This window comes from Pochonia chlamydosporia, chromosome 2 (assembly GCF_001653235.2).
Source record: "Pochonia chlamydosporia 170 chromosome 2, whole genome shotgun sequence".
In the NCBI taxonomy this organism is placed as follows: domain Eukaryota; kingdom Fungi; phylum Ascomycota; class Sordariomycetes; order Hypocreales; family Clavicipitaceae; genus Pochonia; species Pochonia chlamydosporia.
In genome coordinates, this window is record NC_035791.1 from 4,855,540 (window position 1) to 4,874,485 (window position 18,946).

The 18,946-nt window shown below is 49.6% G+C and overlaps 4 protein-coding genes across 4 annotated transcripts; 3 read left to right on the plus strand and 1 right to left on the minus strand.

The window, feature by feature from the left end:
- Nucleotides 1-401: 401 nt before the first annotated feature.
- VFPPC_03524 (ATPase family AAA domain-containing protein 1) lies at nucleotides 402-1,445 on the minus strand (the record flags this gene model as incomplete). The annotated part of the gene is made up of 2 exons (XM_018283017.1): nucleotides 402-938; nucleotides 1,011-1,445. 2 exons carry the CDS (start codon nucleotides 1,443-1,445, stop codon nucleotides 402-404), a joined length of 972 nt encoding a protein of 323 aa, XP_018147719.1.
- A 3,655-nt stretch (nucleotides 1,446-5,100) lies between these two features.
- Nucleotides 5,101-8,489, plus strand: VFPPC_03526 (GPI ethanolamine phosphate transferase 1; the record flags this gene model as incomplete). Its single annotated transcript, XM_018283019.1, has 6 exons — nucleotides 5,101-5,278; nucleotides 5,347-6,902; nucleotides 6,991-7,178; nucleotides 7,239-7,389; nucleotides 7,506-7,614; nucleotides 7,675-8,489. 6 exons carry the CDS (start codon nucleotides 5,101-5,103, stop codon nucleotides 8,487-8,489), a joined length of 2,997 nt encoding a protein of 998 aa, XP_018147721.1.
- Nucleotides 8,490-11,470: 2,981 nt separating this feature from the next.
- On the plus strand, nucleotides 11,471-14,671 carry VFPPC_03528 (cutinase transcription factor 1 alpha; the record flags this gene model as incomplete). The annotated part of the gene is made up of 5 exons (XM_018283021.1): nucleotides 11,471-11,607; nucleotides 11,683-11,707; nucleotides 11,953-12,086; nucleotides 12,167-14,491; nucleotides 14,608-14,671. 5 exons carry the CDS (start codon nucleotides 11,471-11,473, stop codon nucleotides 14,669-14,671), a joined length of 2,685 nt encoding a protein of 894 aa, XP_018147723.1.
- Nucleotides 14,672-15,927: 1,256 nt separating this feature from the next.
- VFPPC_13482 (LysM domain-containing protein) lies at nucleotides 15,928-17,754 on the plus strand (the record flags this gene model as incomplete). Its single annotated transcript, XM_018291257.1, has 1 exon — nucleotides 15,928-17,754. The coding sequence occupies one exon, from the start codon at nucleotides 15,928-15,930 to the stop codon at nucleotides 17,752-17,754; it is 1,827 nt and encodes a 608-aa protein (XP_018147724.1).
- Nucleotides 17,755-18,946: the final 1,192 nt, after the last annotated feature.

Sequence of the window (18,946 nt, forward strand, 5' to 3'; positions counted from 1 at the left end):
CTTATAAGGTTTCAAATTCGGTGACTTGTCCAAGAAATCGATTTCAACTTTGCACCATCATACCCTGGAGCATGTGGCGAAAATACTTCGCCATGTCTTCATTTTGGCAATTCTCCAGACACTGTGTTTCCGAATGTGTCTGGCACTCACCGCAAGGCGATCTCTGCGATCTCTCACATTGTGTCCACTTTACTAAACATGAATGCATGCCTGTCTCATATGGCGTAGCTGGCCTCTAAAGTAGGGTGTTATGGGCCGATTTACACAGTATCAGGTACATTTTAGCATCTCTAAGTACGTAGTAACAGTGCCCAAAAATTGAACACTGCAAATTTTCAGCCATCTGCTCCATTATCCAAGCGGTTGAATAATGTCGAGCCAAACGATTTCGGGCTCGTAACTTAGTCCTGGCTTTCCACAAGTTCGTCCAAGTCTTCATACTCGCCACCGGATTCCGGTCCCTTGTTCCTCCTCTTCCCACCTTTTCCCTTGGCACTATTGTGGCTGATTTCATACATCTGGCTGCTTCTCTTGCCGAAGAAGTCGTCCGTCCGAATACCGCGGAATTGACTAGAATCAACAGAGGCTACCTGACGCCCTTGGTCTCTATGCTGTCGCATGTACTCCCTCACGGGGGCCATGGCCGCATCGCGACAAGCTTCTTTGATGTCACTCCCTGACATTCCTGCGGTGATCTTCGCCACATAGTCTAGGTCGAAATTGTGTCCGTCTGTCTTTGTATCCTGTAGAATGAGTTGCAATATCCGACGTCGCTGTTCAAGGCCGGGAAGTGGTACGGGGAATTTTTTTGGCATCCGGCGCAAGATTGCCTCATCGATGTCGTGTATACGGTTTGTGGCTCCCAGAACGACTATTTGGGCTGGCATTCCNTTCCTGATGAATTGGCAGACGTTAGGCCATCCCATAATGTCATAAACCTATTCCGTGATATCAGTATCTGATCACCATCTGCTTTCTGAAATATCACGAGGCGGAAACTCTTACTCGGCCTTAACCATTCCACTGGCCTCGTGCTCTCCGCTCCTCCTAGTACCCAATACTGCATCTATCTCGTCGATAAAGATGATTGCTGGTTGCATCTTGCGGGCCAGGGAAAATACGGCGCGAACTATTTTATTAGAGTCGCCGTACCACTTCTCTGTCATAGTTGAGATGTGAAGGTTGATGAATGAAGCGCCGCTTTCATGAGCCAGTGCCTTTGCAAGCATAGTCTTTCCGCAGCCTGGAGGGCCAAACAAGAGCACCCCTGACGGTGCTGACAGTAGAGGTGCAGCGTGTGAATACAAATGTGGCATGGTAAGTGGGTATATAACGGACTCCTTCAGTTCCTCAATGATTGAGTCAAGACCACCTATGTCTGCGAAAGAAGAAAATAAAAAAAGCGCGAAGTCAGTCGAGTGGGAGGTTTTACGCAAACAAGTCATCGCGTGGCCAAGCAGGTCTCAGGCTCACCGTCAAATCCAACATGTATGTCCTCCGGTGCGACCATTTCCAATGCAACCAGGTTCTCATACTCGTTCAAAACCAGATCTTCGATTGTCTGAATGTTCTTGACATCTCCGCTCTGGTTATCTTCGTCTCTGTCAATATAGCGACGACGGTTCAGCCGCTCGAGATGTGCTTTCGCTTGCCGCCTAGCTTGTTCGTGCTTCTCCTTGTCGGGATCAGCCAGGTTGCTCAACATCGGCGTAAGGATGTTTTTAGCGACGTAGAGCCCAGCCGTCATCTAATTACCGAGTTCCACCGTTAGAGCAAGCCCAATGTTCTCGGTAGGTAAAGATCGGCTCGGAGCATAAACCGACGAGGTTGAAGGCATCATACCATTCCAGCAAACAAGAAGAGGTCCAGGGCGACATCGCCGAGTTTGCGCCTTTCACCCATTCCTAAAAACCAAGGTAGCCACGGGACCGATTTCCCGGGCATTAGAGTAAGGATAATAAAAGAGCACAGAGACTATCTCAATAAGATGTATATCTGGCTTGTTTGAACTTTTAACGGTCGGCAAGAAATGGAATACGGCCAGTCTCCGTTGTGGCTCAGTCGCAGTTGCAGGTACAGAGAACAAATCGCCTGCCTGATAGATGTTTTGGCATGCCTCCTAAGAGGCGCCGTGTTGGATCGGAGTACAGAATATTTTAGATCGCGGGTGCTTTTAATACAATTTTTATGATGGGCTGATGAAGGGCTAGTGCCTCGCGGAACTTCCAAAGATGTCTCTGTATGCTCCATCAACCTCTGCATAAGGTCAGCCATCAGAGACAGGTCGAGGGCTGATGCTTATGTAATATACCAACCGAGGCTAAACTTGGGGAGTTGGCCACAGAGAAGAGTTGTTTACATTGTGCCCAAAGCGGAATAGTCTTATTGTGTCACCACACCCCACGAACATATCAATCTGGCGCAGCACAGTGATCGCATGCTGATGCTTCTCATTTCCCTGATGCGATACGACAAGAAATTACCCCCAGGTCAAATAGAGAGCTGGTTTTACCTATTCCACACTATTCCTTTTACATTGCATTAGAGTCCGACGTCGCCACATCTGCCACATGGCTCCCCGTTCGAAAACCATGAGCAATATTGCTTCTATGATTATGTCTGATTCTGAGCCGGATTTTGACGACGTCGAAGCGATTGGAATACACATACCCGCGACTCGAGAAGTTAGCGGAAAGGCTCAGGCGGCCAAGCGAACCCATAGCAGAACAGGCAATTCGTCGAATCGAGTAACGAAGCCATCCCAACGATTAGGAAGAAGCTTGAATGGAAGAGCAGAACCTGGACTCTCCACAGCAGCCAGGCAGATATTGGTGGAGAAGAACAAAAATAACACTGTGCTACGATGTGGAACAGAAGAGAAACATTTTGACGAACTGAACGACGTCAATTCAGAGGCCGCATCACACTTGGCACCCTCTTTTGAGCAGAATAAAGCAAAGGACTCAAAACAGAGCCATGATCAGATGCATGCTGGAACCTCTGGTGGAGTTTACACTCAGGATATTTTGTTGGACCCAAAATCAAAATCATCAGATTTACACCAGAAACCAGAAAGCGTTGGACAGTTGCGACCTCGGGAGACAGTAACTTATCTCAACGAGGAACGAAGATATTCAGCGACGAATAGCGAAGAGACGGACGATGTTTCACTTCGGAGGCGATTAGGAGAACTGGCAAAGAAGTACGAGTCGTTGGAAACTCGACATAACGAGCTCCGAGACGTCGGGGTGAAAGCAGCGGAGCGCAATTTTGAAAGACTAAAAGCACAGGCAGAAGAAAACACGTCAGGTATCGTCACCATTCCTTAGTCACTGAATGACTTCTTGTTATCGCATTAGGTTTGTCTGTCTAACTTTCCCAAAAACTGACAGCTTCAAATAAACTCATTCAGTCTCTCAAAGAGGAACTTAATGCGCAGTCAGAGCTGGTAAAGCAGGGAGAACAAGTACGCCGGCAAATGGAGCGCAATGAGACTAACGTTAGCGACTTGGAGAAGAAAATCGATGATCTGACGTCGTCATTGTCGAATGCTCGCAGCGAGGTCAAATCTCTATCTGCTAAACTCGCCGCAAGTCGAGCTGCAGAAGCTAGCGTCAAAGCCCCCAGCAGCACACTGAAGTCTGGGGCCGCGGGCAATAGGACGACGCCAACGGAGGTGGTTCTGGCCGCACAAGCAAAGGAGGACCTGTATGGCGATTTGACGGGTCTAATCGTTCGAGGAATGAGCCGCAGTGATGAGGAGAATGTCTTTGACTGTATCCAGACGGGAAGGAATGGGAGTAAGGTTTTCCAACAAACTATCGTTGTTATATGGCATTTGCTAATACTTGAAAGCACTACACTTCAAATTATCTCTGGAGGCGGGGAATGAGTCCAATAATTACGACGACGCACAATTCACATATCGACCTCAGCTGGACGAGGATCGTGACAGCGACTTGATGCAAATACTACCAGAGTTCTTGCGTATCGACATTACGTTTCCAAGAACTCAGGCATCAAAGTTTTATAGTCGGGTAAACAAGTCACTCACCGAACGACTTGGCTAAGGCATATATCTAAGATATGTAACTGAGGCTCCAAAACTATATTTGTGAGGTATTAGGCTCGTGAAGACTGGCATTGATGTGACGGGACAACTGACAAAGGCACGGATGGGGTTGGACTTGAGCGTGGTGCTAGAGTGCGGCATCGATAACTTGACATATATTTATCTGGCGTGGTGACCATGTAGTTGGCCAATGACCACTTAAGCATGCATAAAAACCACTTAGGCTAGCCTTTGAAAACCAAGGGGACGATCATGCATTCAATCTCATCATCAGCAAGGCGGTGGTAAGATATTGACCAGTCGCCATGTACAACGCTGCAGATGAGCCCTCCTAAGGGGCAAAAGGAACATTGAATTGATCTGGAATCACACAACATGCCTGACAGGTAGCTAGTCCCTGTATAGTGTACAATGAAAGCAATGTTCGAGCCTCATCGTTCACTTTGAAGCAAAAATGGAGTACCACAAATCTGGCATACGCGTTACATGCATTGACCGAGTGTGGTGACTAGGGGATTCAGATGGATGAAGGCCAGACCGACTGCCAATGGGTGTCGCCAACGACCCCCACAGGAAGGCATGACACACGGCCCGTTTGTAAGAATAGCTCCAGGGATTGGCCAATAATGGCACTGGGTTGAATATGCATGTGGTTACTTCGCACAATAGCATTTGGCCAACGCGCCCAAGTGGTGCACATGCAACCAGACTTTGATACACAGTGCCATTCTGCCACAAGAGAATTGTCGATCCTAACTTTGAACTCACCTCTTGATACTGTGAGTCTGGCAGCCCTTCCTGCGACCATCGCCCTTGGACGTGGCGAAATCAAGATAGCTGGGGCTGCCGCCTTCTTTACCCTGACGCGGCCTTCTTTTGATGCATTGCTGGAACCTACGAGACGCGTTTTGATGAGAAAATAGCACGAGCTTCTCCAGATTGATTGTGCTTCTCTTCAAGTGCAATGCGACCAGACTGCGCTAAAGTAACCAGATACCTTACTCAACAACGCACCACCTGTCGCCAGCATGGGCACGGCCACTCGCTTTGCGTTTCTGGCTACTGCCATGGTCTTCCATCTTATTTATGTATATTCCATTTTTGACATTTATTTCGTAAGCCCAATCGTGTCTGGCATGCAGCTGTTTGGAATTGAACGCCCACCGTCATCCAAGCCCCCGGCCGACAGACTGGTATTGTTCGTTGGTAAGTGCGCCTGCCTGTCCTAAACTAATTTGATGCTTTCAGTGCATTAAGAGACTCCTGCTGTGTAGGTGACGGATTAAGAGCGGATAAAGCCTTTCAATCTTTCCCCGATCCATATCCACAATGCGACGATGACCTCATCCCCCGACCCCTTGCGCCGTTCTTGAGATCACGCGTTCTGCAGAAAGGCACTTTCGGTGTTTCGCATACTCGTGTGCCGACAGAATCTCGTCCCGGACACGTTGCTCTGATTGCCGGGCTGTACGAGGACGTCTCAGCTGTCGCCACCGGCTGGAAACTGAATCCTGTTGATTTCGACAGCGTTTTCAACCGAAGTCGTCATACTTGGAGCTGGGGTAGTCCAGATATATTGCCCATGTTTGCAAAAGGAGCTGTTCCTGGCCGAGTAGATGCATACATGTACGCTTCCGAGTTAGAGGATTTTAGTCAGGATGCACTTCGTCTGGACTACTGGGTGTTTGACCACGTTAAAGAATTCTTTGCAGAGGCCGCAACAAATCAAACGTTAAACAAAGCCATTCGACAGGATAAGGTTGTCTTCTTTCTCCATCTGCTTGGCCTCGACACCACCGGGCACTCCTACCGACCGTATTCGAAGGAGTACTTGAATAATATCAAAGTAGTGGATCAGGGTGTTAAAGAAATATCAAATCTTATCCAAAAGTTTTATTCGGATGACAGGACTGCCTTCATATTTACAGCAGATCACGGCATGAGCGATTGGGGGAGTCACGGTGACGGACATCCTGATAACACTCGAACACCTCTCATTACCTGGGGATCTGGAGTGGCAGCTCCCGAGTTGTATCCCGACATGGTTGCGCCAGGGCATGATGCGTATTCATCGGATTGGGGCCTGGATCATGTTCGTCGGCATGACATCCATCAGGCGGACATCGCTGCTTTGATGTCCTACTTGATTGGCGTTGAATTTCCTGCGAATTCGGTTGGAGAGCTACCATTGTCCTATTTATCCGCGGGTAATAGGGAGAAAGCGCAAGCTTCACTTGTCAATGCCAGAGGCATCCTGGAGATGTACCGTGTCAAGGAAAATAAGAAGAGAGAAAGCGAATTGCGTTTTAGACCATATCACGCTTTCACCGACGTAAACTCGAACACCGAATTTCGCGTTAAGTCGATCGGTGATCTCATTGCAAGGGGCGAGTATGAGGAAGCCATTGAAGAGTCAAACGCACTCATCCAAGTAACGCTACAAGGCCTCCGATATCTACAAACATATGACTGGCTGTTTCTCCGTGCTCTTATAACTCTGGGCTATCTTGGCTGGATGGCGTACGCCATCACCATGGTGGTAGACATGTTCGTTGTTCACGAGGCTGTGCCACCGAAAAGAACGGTTCTGGGAGTTGCTGCCTTTTCGGCGATTTTGATTGCGCTTTATGCTTCATTCATCCGCTCCAAATCACCACTCACGTACTATCTGTATGCCTTGTTTCCGGTTGTATTCTGGGAAGAAGTTCATGCACACAAAGCTAGCCTTCAACGTGGAAAGCTGGTGCTCTTCGGCCACATTCAATCTGCTGGTGGTGTGGCAACCGTACTGTTGCATACTACTCTTTATGTTGGTGTAATACAGTCTCTGGTGAGTCGATCGGATTCTCCAAACACGTATTTTCCTTGACTCTGTCCCCACATATCTGCCTTCATGAGCGTTAGTTAACCACATCCAGGCTGTGGGATACATTTATCGAGAAGTTCTGACGGGGGTATTTATTCTGGCGGCAGCCTGGCCGGTGACCTATGGTCTGCCGTTCCTACGAAGCCATACCCTGCTGAGCATAGTATGGGCCACCTCATGCCTAATTATGAGCACTTTCACTCTACTCCCAGCTATGAAAGTCGAAAATGTTAGCCTAATGTAAGCGGCAGATCAGCAATGTTTGTTACAGAAAGAGTTATTGAACTGACAAACTGTCAGTCTTATTGGCGGAGCTATCATGTTTCTGATAGGTTTACTTTATTTGCTTCTTGAAGATGTCATACTAGCAGATTTTACATGGGATGTTGGCTCAAATGCTTCACGTCGCAGGGGCAGCAACTACATTCAACGAACCTTGACTGGCATCCAGGTGCGAACCCGAATCCCCCTCTTCCTTCTCAGCAAACCCCCCTTTTCTGCCTGTCAGTATCTTATGCATGGGGCATGTATTCCCCAAATGAATAACAGCTGAGGGAATTTTTACAGGTGGGACTTATCCCATTATCCATGTTTGTTACGAGGTCAAGCGCCTTGTCCCTTCAAGCCAAGCAGGGCCTCCCAGTCGGCAACCAAGTGCTTGGGTGGCTGGTTCTTGGTGAGTTGTCTCGTAATGTCTGACGCAACCAAGTGCCTATGCCGCTACTGACTCTACTAGTCATTTCTCTCCTAATGCCGCTATCTTATCGATTGCAACCCAACACACACTACATGCACAGGCTCACGGTCATTTTCTTGACGTGCGCTCCAACATTTGTCATTCTTACCATATCCTATGAAGGGCTCTTCTACGTCACCTTTTCAGCTACTCTGCTGGTTTGGGTGCGTCTGGAGTACGCAGCCGAAGTTTTCTCTCGCAAACAGCGGCAAGAAAACGAGGACGTGGCTAAACCATATCAGCCGTCGAGTAAATACAGACCACTGAGGCTCTCGGATGCACGTGTGGCGCTCTTTTTCATGGTTTTATTGCAATCGGCTTTTTTCAGCACAGGCAACGTTGCTTCAGTCTCCTCATTCAGTCTGGAAAGTGTCTGCCGTCTGATACCGTTATTTGATCCATTTTCCCAAGGATCTTTACTGATTTTGAAGTTGATGATACCCTTTGCTCTTATTTCTGCCAATTTAGGAATCTTGAATAAACGACTGGGTGTCGCCCCCTCTGCTCTCTTCATGGTGGTTATGGCAATCAGCGATATTCTGACCCTGTATTTCTTCTGGGTGGTCAAAGATGAGGGCTCCTGGTTAGAAATTGGATCGACCATTACTCATTTTGTGATTGCAAATTTGCTGTGCGTCTTTGTTGCTGGTCTGGAGGGAGCAAGCGCCATATTTATATCCGGCATGGAGGTGGAGGGTGAGCAGAGAAGGCGGCTTTCTGACATCACTCATCCAGAACCTGTTGAGAATGGGAGAGAAGCTTCAAATGGGCTCGTTCATTCCAGCTTACCCCAAAAGTCAAAAGAACGAGAGTAGCATAGAGCGAATTAGAGAGCATTGCATTGACAATGGAGCGAAGTCACTTGCATTGGAGTAATAGACCGTAATACCAGGCCCAGATGGCAATGAGCGAGGACTGCATCCAACAGCGCACTGTGATGTCCCCCGGCACAAAAACCGAAAGCCAATAAAAAAGAAACAAGGAGGATGAGATTGCACGGGATGTAAAATGGGAGGAGTTTGCAGGCCTTCCCTGGAAAACAATCATGCCATCGTCATCCCTGGAAAATCCTGTGTGCAGTGTGCTAAGCAGATGATCTACTTTCTTATCTAGGTCATATCATGTAATGTCCATTACTTAGGATCTCGTTCTCCCTTTGTATCAGATGGGTTGACGCGTTGGTAGGCGACGCTGCAACTGTAGGGACATATGAGTTCTACTCTTGAGTTGGTTAAGCCGGCTGGTGAAAAACATGACGAAGCAGTGTGGGTGTGCCTAGCACCAGTGCTACTGGAGGCAAGCAAGTTCGGGATAATTTAAGGCCGATCACGAAGAGCACATTGACGCATTGATGGAAGCGGAGGCAAGCTTGAGTTTGTGTTCGCATCAAATCATGTCTCTTTTTATGCAGGAGGCCACCCCAACCTCGCTCAAGCAGATCGGAACACCTAGGACATGTGAAACTCACCTGTCACCCCCTTTTTCAAAAACGCCCAGGTGCCGGCTACATGTCCTTCATGTGCCTTCTCCCCTTGGATGACAGGAAGGAAGTTCCGTGCTTGGCTGGACGGCGAGTGCTCTGGCCAGCTGCTGGAGTGGAATGGTTAGCGAACCCTGTCCTTGAGTTGGCCCCGAATCGTGATGATGCCTTTGGGTTGATCAGCCAGCAGGTCATGAGGATGCCCAGCGGACCAATTTTTTTCTTTCTTTTTTGGTCTGCATGAACTTACCGAAGTGTCCGGATAAACACCATAAACACCTACCTAGCCAGATAAATCTTTAATAAAGAAAGAAAAAAGAAAAAGGAGCCCATGAAAAACAAGAGGCGACGGGAACAGCCCCAGGTTCCCCGGACTTTGAGACGGACTAGAGCTCCGATTCGGGCAAGTACGGGGCTGCAGGCTGCCACCAGAACAGACCATTACCAACCAGACACGCGGCGGAGTCAATTCTGGTCTTGGATGGGCGGAGTCGAAGGAGGGAGAGGGGCTCTGGGCTGTCGACTAGCCTCCGGACTCTTCCATCAATTCTAAGTTGCCTGGCCAGGCTCTTTTAAGCTCCCATCTTCCAGGAACCAAGGCACATGGATGAGACCGAGTGCGCTGGCATTGGCTCGACTTGACTTCTTTATATAGGTAGCAGAGTCGCAGTCGGTCTCCTGGTCTTCACACCGAGAAAGCATTGCCGGTTTGCTGCACTTCCTTTTCTTTTCTTTTCTTTTCTATGCAGTCAACCCAGAGGATAAAGTGTATCAAATATTCGATCTATTTGCAACGCTGAGGTGTTTTGTTCTTCCTCGGCTTGTCTACCTACCTACCTTGGTACCTAAGATATTTGGCCAACAGAAACACGTACTGCGTCTAGGTACTCACCCCACTGACTTAAGTACCTTACCTGTCTATTTGCTTACCTACAGTATTGACCCTGCTAGGTTTGGTACCTGGGACGTAGTTCGGTTTACAAATTCAGCCTCCTGTTGGTTATTCCGACAAATGCAAAAGCAGATTGACTCAGCTTTCAAGCATTAGGTCACATCCTGCAGTTCGCTCTGGTAAGCTGTCAATGCTGCCTTCTGATTTCACTTCAATATCAAGCTCTTTCCCCGTTGGAGACTGTCCTGGGCACTGGTTTATTTGCTTGGCACACATTGATCGACCCACTTTCAGGAAGACAGACAATCACCAGTGCATGTGTGTCTTTGTCACAGATGTTGGCCCAGCCGATTATCCAGGCAGGAATCTCAGATAAGTGTTTGAGGACTGCGCAGAAATATTAGATGCCTATGATGCAGACTGGCATATTGATAAAAGCATCTAGGTGTTTATCTCGGTCGCTGACCTCTGAACCAGGCACCAAACCGTACCGTGAGCACCAGTTGACCACATCAAGCAAGCGCCAGCCCCCCTAATCAAACTCCGGCCAGACAACTTTAGAACCTAACGGTTCCTCCTCGTCTGCTGGCGGAGACTGGATGCTCCCCGTCCTCAATGCAACTAATAAACCCAGAGCTGGCACTGGGCTGTATTGCGACTGGGTCAATCTTCAAACGGCGCATCTTCGTCGTTGGACCCATTCTTTTCGTCTTTCCGTCTTTTCGTTGGTCAGCACAGCCAGCTCAACCACCTGCCCTGGGCGTTGTTGGCCCCTTGCTGTTACTATTGACTCCAACTTGCGGGGAAATCCAACTAAACATCGATCTCCTTCTATTACATGTACCAAACTGTACGTGGTGGAATCAGACGTGTCAAGTTGGGAAGTTGACAGGACAGTCTCGAACTGAATTGCATACCAGACAGGTATCCGCAACACGCAACCAGGCTTGATCCCGACCATTAATCACCAACACTGGGACCAGATTGCATGTGCTCAGCCAGTTGTCGTCGATTCGAGACTCTGACTGGCTGGACTCAACCGGACTGAACTGACTGAACTGACTGGCTGGCTGGCTGGCTGCACAGTCTGGCGTCAGCGCACACAAATATCCGTACTTATTGACCTCTGGCTCCCAGTGCACGCATAGTCTGGTCACACCAGACCTACTGACCAGGACACCACGCACCAGACGTTAATTCTGCTACACCTGCATTTACGCACCTCCACTTTCCGTCCACGCCGCACTGGTTCTAGTCGCCTCTTCGCCTTCGTCTTCGTGGCCCGCCTCCTCCTCGCCCACCCCCCCTCCTCGACGTGTTCCTTCGAGTTGCCACTGTTTGTCAAACTCTCCAAACGCAACACCAAGCAACGAAATCGCTCTTTCATAGCTGTGTTGGCCATCATCAAGTTGACCAAGACAAGCATGGATGTTGAAATGATTTCAAGCGATGCTGGCCATCAGCACGCACAGACACAACAGACCGAGTCTCCCGCCAGAGCATCTCCTCCTGGTCCCAATAATGCTGCCTCCAACGCTGCGAACCAAATGAGCTTTAGGCGGTATGTGCACCTCGCGCATCCCACATTTGTGATCGATGCGAACCAGCGCTGACGGATACTCCTTCCATTATATAGGCAACGAGCGTCACGAGCATGTGAGGTATGTGTCTGTGGTCGGTTGTGTCGCTTTTTGTCTTGTCCTGCGGCCCTGTCGCAGCTCCATGAGCCGAGGCAAAAAGACGACACACCCCACGCTTCCTGGATTCATAGCTACTTGATTCGATGCTGACCATCCACCACATCTTATCAGACCTGCCACGCACGAAAGGTGAGGCTTTGTCGACCCTTGGCTTTTCCTTTTGCAAACCAAGTTTCCCGGCATACTAATTCTTCTTCCCTGCATAGGTCCGATGCGACGCTGCCAGTCTCGGCGTCCCGTGCACGAATTGTGTCGCATTTCAGATTGAATGCCGTATTCCGACTCCTAAACGGAAAAAGGCACAAAATGCCGGCAACCAAGCGTCCAAAGACTCAGATAGGTATCTCAAGACGTCATGATTGTAGTTTCCTTCCGGTTGTGCGGTGGCAACGCTAACCTAGCATGCTTCAACACTTCCAGTGACCGAGAAGGCACAGACGATCGGCCGAATCAGACCACACCAGGGAGCGCCTCTTCCTATCCGCGACCACCTACCGTTTCGCACACATCAGACGGGACCCCTTCATCGTCCATGACAGAGGCACAAGTCCGACAGGAGGAAGTTGATAGCGGGACGTACCTCAACCTTGTCATGAAGCCAAAGTTCACTCGTGCTCCAATCACGGAAGCTGGGCGAGTAGCCTTCCTCGGCGAATCCTCAAACTTGACACTATTGGTACATGACCGTCAGGGATCCTCAGATGTTGTGCACTACCCGCTGCCAGAAAATGTACGAGGCTCACGAGCCAGGCTTACAGAGCTCGATAATGTTGAGATAGAAATCTTACACCAGAGAGGGGCGTTTCTACTTCCGCCGCGGTCACTCTGTGACGAACTCATCGAGGCATATTTCAAATGGGTGCACCCAATTGTACCTGTAATCAACCGTTCTCGATTCATGAGGCAATATAGAGACCCGAAGAACCCTCCATCTCTCCTGCTCCTCCAAGCTGTTCTGCTTGCTGGCTCTCGCGTTTGCACCAACGCTCAGCTTATGGATGCCAACGGATCCACAACGCCTGCGGCATTGACCTTCTACAAGCGCGCAAAGGCGCTTTATGATGCCAATTACGAAGACGATCGTGTCACCATCGTTCAATCACTGTTACTCATGGGTTGGTACTGGGAGGGTCCTGAGGATGTTACTAAAAATGTTTTTTATTGGAGTCGGGTTGCCACCATCGTTGCTCAAGGTTCTGGGATGCACCGGAGTGTTGAGCAATCTCAACTGAGCAAGTCTGACAAACGGTTGTGGAAGAGGATCTGGTGGACCTTGTTTACTCGTGACCGATCTGTCGCCGTTGCTCTCGGTCGGCCTGTCCACATCAACCTCGACGACTCCGACGTGGAAATGCTGACAGAGGATGACTTCATCGAAGATGAAACGGATCGGGCGAGTGAATTTCCCCCAGATCCTATTCATGTGCAATTCTTTTTACAATATGTTAAGTTGTGCGAGATTATGGGTCTGGTGTTGTCGCAACAATACTCGGTTGCTTCCAAAGGTCGTCAAAGGAATGCTATTGATTTGACGCATAGCGACATGGCACTGGCCGACTGGCTTCAGAATTGTCCCAAGATTGTGTATTGGGAGATGCCTCGTCACCACTTTTGGTCTGCTCTGCTTCACTCGAACTACTACACCACCTTGTGTCTCTTGCACCGCGCCCACATGCCTCCGAGTGGCTCAAGAAGCTTTCCAGACGACTCGCCGTACCCATCACGAAACATTGCTTTCCAGGCTGCCGCCATGATAACATCAATTGTGGAAAACCTTGCAGCCCATAAAGAACTACGCTATTGCCCCGCGTTTATTGTCTATAGCCTGTTTTCAGCCCTCATAATGCATGTGTACCAAATGAGGTCTCCAGTACCATCAATTCAACAAGTCACGCAAGACAGATTGCGAAGTTGTATGCAGGCGATGAAAGAAGTATCGCGGGTCTGGCTGGTCGGCAAAATGGTTTATACTCTATTCGAGTCAATAATCGGCAACAAAATGCTGGAAGAACGGCTCCAAAAGGCAGGCGGGAAGCGCCACAGGAAAATGCAGCAGAGCTTGTCACAACTGGAGCAACAAAGCAAGGCCCAAGATTTGTCAAAGAGAAAATACGACGACATGGCAATCGATTTCACTGCAAATGCGCCGACCCCTCAGGAGTCATACGAACGCTCCAGACCCCAAACGCCCAGTGCAGTCAAGGCGGAAAATCCATCCACAATGCAACCACCAAATGTAGCCTCTCCCAATAGTCGACCTAACGCAGCGGATACTTTCATGGGCGGGACCAACTCAAGACCTCAAACCAGACCAGCAACTCCATTTAATCCGTCCTTTTCTGTTCCAACTACTCCCCCCGATCTCTATCTCGTGACCAGGAATTCACCGAATCTGTCGCAATCTCTCTGGGAAAATTTCCAGCCTGATCAACTCTTCCCCGAAAGCTCCAGCATGCCTGCCTTTCCTAACTTATCTCCGACACAAACGCATCAAGATCTAAACCACAATCTCATGGCACAGATGACACCGAACAGTATGTCACAAGGGCCAGCGGGTAACCAGTTCCAGGCAAGGGGTCAGGGGCAAGGAAACGGTGGTCTACCTATGCAAGGCTTCCATGCACCAGCTGGCATGTGGCAAACGAATTTTGACGCGGGCATACACGATGGGCAGAGCCCAGACAGTTGGAGCACAAGCTCAGCTCAAGGTCAACCTGCTCCAACCACCTTGAACGTGGAGGATTGGTAAGTCTCTCCCATTCATCTGTTGAGGCGTCCCAAAGCTCTTTCTGCGTCCTTTCCCACACTCTTCGTCTCCTATTCTATCCTCTTCGCCCTCTAACCGCGTTGCAAATATTCAGGTTCCAGTTCTTTGGCATCAATGGCGACGCGAGCAATTTGAATCTTGACGTGTCCCTTAACTGAGGGCGGGAATGAAGTATGTACACACAGCACTGCATGGCACACCTTGCTCTTGCCAAGTGATGGCACCCAGGATGGCGTTGGTTGCGTTGCAGATGCCTTACCAACCCCACGGTTTGGTCAAGACGAATGACTTGGGGAAACTTTTATTTCGACACATGTAAAACAGACACGAGTAGGAATCGAATCATCTCTCTGCATAGGGATGAAGATTTTGTTTGGAGCAGGAGATGGGAATGGTTGGTACCTAATATTCCTCAAATAGGCTGCCACACATCGGAAACGCTTCTTTACATCTCATTGACACGATATGTGACTAAGTGCCTTGATCCGTACATTCTCGGATAGCCGGTCAAGCACGGCTAAGGGTCATTATCAGCAAGTAAGCTCAGCAGGTAGCTGCTGTTCGATGCGTAAGAAAAGCTAAATCGTGACTTGCGGCGGCACTTCAATCCACGTCGCCATTCACTACACTGTGACCAACAAACGGTCAGGATGCGCTCGATTCGACACATATGTACACATTACACTTCACATCACAAGCAGGAGGACGGCGCATGGCCTGTCATTCTCCTTTTCCCTGACAAAACCTCGCCAGTAGTAGTGAATATCGGCCAAGGTTGTTTGGTCTGGTGGGTAAGTGCCACCGAGCCCACATCTAGATCAACAAATGGGCTTTTGTAACGCGGTAACGACTCGTTACCAGACTTGATACATTTACATCAATTCCCGCGTTATCATACAAGTGAATGAAAACAATGCCAACCGGAGTAGGTACCAGACGTTGACCAAAGACGCTGAGCCAATTCCACATCATTGCTCAAAGTGGTGTAGAATGTGGATTTGGCTTTGGGGTGAAGCCAAGCCATGGCACCAAACGCAACAACCAGTGACAGGGGGCGGCCCCACCCGGTACTGGACTGGACAACTCTCCACTCCGTCTGGCCCATGTCCCCTTGACTGACCAGCAACATCATCCATTGCCTCTCCGTCATTGCGTGTCCTAACTCACTCCACCATCATTCGTTACCAGTGACTGGCTATGAACACTTTCAATACCCAACAAAGCCCTTAAGCCAATCGAACTTCCCTGATTCAGACTTGCGATTTAGTCTTGGACCAGTCCGGTCAACGGATGCCCATACTCCCGTTGCGATATTCCCCAATAGCGCCTCTCTTGGCGTTTCTGATAGCAAAGCACTGATGCGAAGCTGCAACATCGCAACCCGCGAGCTGCAATCGCCGAGTTCGCGGTCACTATGACCGACCGGGGCAAGCCGGCGACGACTCATTGCTACCTGCCATCATCGTCTCTTTCAACAGTGTCTGAAGGCACAGCATCGAACAATGTCCGGCCGCGGAACCGTCGCGTTGAGTCAGCAGGCGAGGCGCAAACACACCCAACCACAGCTAGAACAACGAGAAGCACCGGGGTTTCATACCCTTCAGCCCCGTCTGATCATAGAAGGGAAAACGACCCTTTGGCAGCAGAAGCTTCAAGGGCAGACTCCCTTCCAAGCCACGGCTCGGCCGGAGGAGAGCTTGTTCAATTTCTTGGTGACTCTTGGACTCAGAGCTGGACCTCAGTTCAAGCATTCGCTTCGACAATAATTTCGGGTGGTGATGCTTTTCCAAAGGGAACGAGATCACCACAACTTCCACCACGCCCTCGCCGAAATTCTCGACCAGATACATGGGGACCATCACCGCCTCCACCAATACGGGCTTTTGATGATGTGGGAGTGGGGTCCTTGGCTCAAAGGCGGGATGCTCTGAGAGCGGCCAAAACTGCAAGTGTATTGGAAAGCCACGAGGGGGTGAATGGTGGTCTTGACATCACGGGGAGACACAAGCGACGGACCTCTGATGAGATGGCTCACATTGACGGAGAACCTGAAGAACACCTGGCTTATCTCCACAACGTCGATCCGACAGACACGTATGCGGGCATAATACTTCGATACAAATGTCGGGAAGACGTTTTTCGGAAATCTAATGGTCTTTGGTCTCGAGATAGCGTCCAGACTCGCAAATGGCTTATAATACCTGTGGATGTTTGCGAAATAAAGGGTTGTCCTTGCGATCCACCGTCGTGGCCCAACACATCTGAGACGGATCTCCTAGCGCCAACACCGTTGGCAACAGAGGAACCAATTTCTACCAGTAAAGGAACCCAAAATGACTTCTTCAGGCCGTCGGCTGGCCCTCCTAGCCCAAATGTGAAGCAGGGCCAAGCAGACGATTTGCCTTGGTCACATGTCCGCTGGGTACAGCTCGACTCTTTCAGACAACCAGTACAAATTGTACGTGTGTCACGACAGGCCCTGGGGTACTTCCCACCACGACGGAAAAAGAGTATCAGGACTGCATCACCTCTGTCCACACCAAGACAGAGTTCAGATTTGTCTAGCCTCGCTCCGAATTCCACCGAACGCCCCCACACCCGCCGATTGAGCTCGCTCAGCAGCCTCCCTCAAATTCCTGGCACTCCGATATCCTCGACAAGTCGAGCAGGGAGCGAGGCAGCCGACAATCGGCCGGCTTGGATGCGGCGGCCCGGTGGTGTGGGTTCTATGAGCAGAACTGTGAGAGCACCCGGACCGGATAAAGACTATTTGAATTCCTGGACCAGGAAACATATTCCGGGCCTCAACATCGAAAACCTGCCATCAATGTCTGTGATGGGGTCAGATACCGCACGGTTTGGATTCGGGCAAGGCACAACTGGTATTGCAGAGAGCCCGTTTGAACTTGGACGAGATGCGTCTTCCGTCTCTCGGCAAGGCACTGGTTTAGACCGGGCAGCGGCAGCGGTTGAGCACTGGTTACGAGGAGCCTTGGCTAAGCGACCCAGCACACCATTGCTTCGAGGCCGGCCAAGACCACCAGGGATGTCGGCGGACCCAGACGCGACTGATTTAATCGAGTTGGCAGATACAGCAAGTGAGGACGGGAAGACGTCACATGACATGGACGCGCGAATGCAGGGCTGGATGTACTCTGGCCGAATCGATGGTGGTTCAAGTCTGAAAAGCCGAGCTAAATTCAATTTTGAAGGTGCTGGCGCTCATGGGAAGGACGATTGACGTTACTTATATGCCCCTCCCATTGGTACAACCTGAGTTTGCTGTTGCTGTTGCATACGGACATAGATCTAGCCTGCATACCCTAGGTGCCTACTTAGGTGCGCAGGTGGTTAAGCAGACAGACAGGTAAAAGTGGTGAAGGGGTTTTGACTCTGCGTCGGTTCCATACCTGCATTTCGATTCAATGTTCAATTCCGCCTATCTTGGCGCTTGCCATAGGTATGCATAGGTGCATTTGTACCTAGATTTATGGGTTTTCCCCTTTGTCTGGATCAAGGAGATCGAGGCAAGCGGACACTGAAATGTCAGAAGAACTATGTGTTTTACTGCGAGGCGTTTTGATTTGGGACGGAGCATTTATAAAGCAGAACTGGCAATTTTTGCCCTTGTGGCCCTGCTTTCAACTTGACTGGGCTTAAGTTCCCTTTGTTACGGACGCACGGTTTGCAGTATGTGAGTGACTCTTTGTATGCGTGCCCAGGTACTATAGTTCTATGCAAGAGAAACTCTCTGAAGACTTGACAAGAGAGATTGAGCTCCCTCAAGATGGTCGTTTGACATATGCCGCAATGGCCTGAGACTCCTCGCGGGTTTCATGCCAACTACTTAGGTACCTAGGAATTTAGTACATCGTGCTCTGTACATGTTACGTCCGATTCTATCACTAAGGGGACTAATGAAGGGATATGGACCTAGGTACTTGAGTTCTCGCAGGCTTTTTGTTTCTGATCAGAGTGCAAATACGATAAGAGAGGTCCCAAACTGTCATAGATTGTATGTAGTACGAAACCTTAATATGCCATCTCAATCCCACCCAAATAACCCTTGGCCCTTCATAGTTCGTCGGTATCCGCCGCCAAGGTCCCATCTCGTGATCGGGGCTGCGATTCAATCAAAGTCAGGACTCTGGAAACTAGAGGAAAAACCAAAAGGACTTGATCTACCGAAAGTTGGTAGATCTTGCATGTGTTGAGTTCCAGGTTCGTAGAGAGAATCTGGGCCAGGAAGGTTCCTGAAGGACGTACCCACTTCGTTGCTCCTACACCATACAACTGCTCACCAGAACTGGCATCCCAAATCGCGGACCAACACGAGCGCAACTACGAGTCCGTGTACTTACCCTTCGTATTCAACATCGAAAATATCTTCGACTACCTGCTACTCAAGAATTTAGAGACCCATGCGCTTAGTT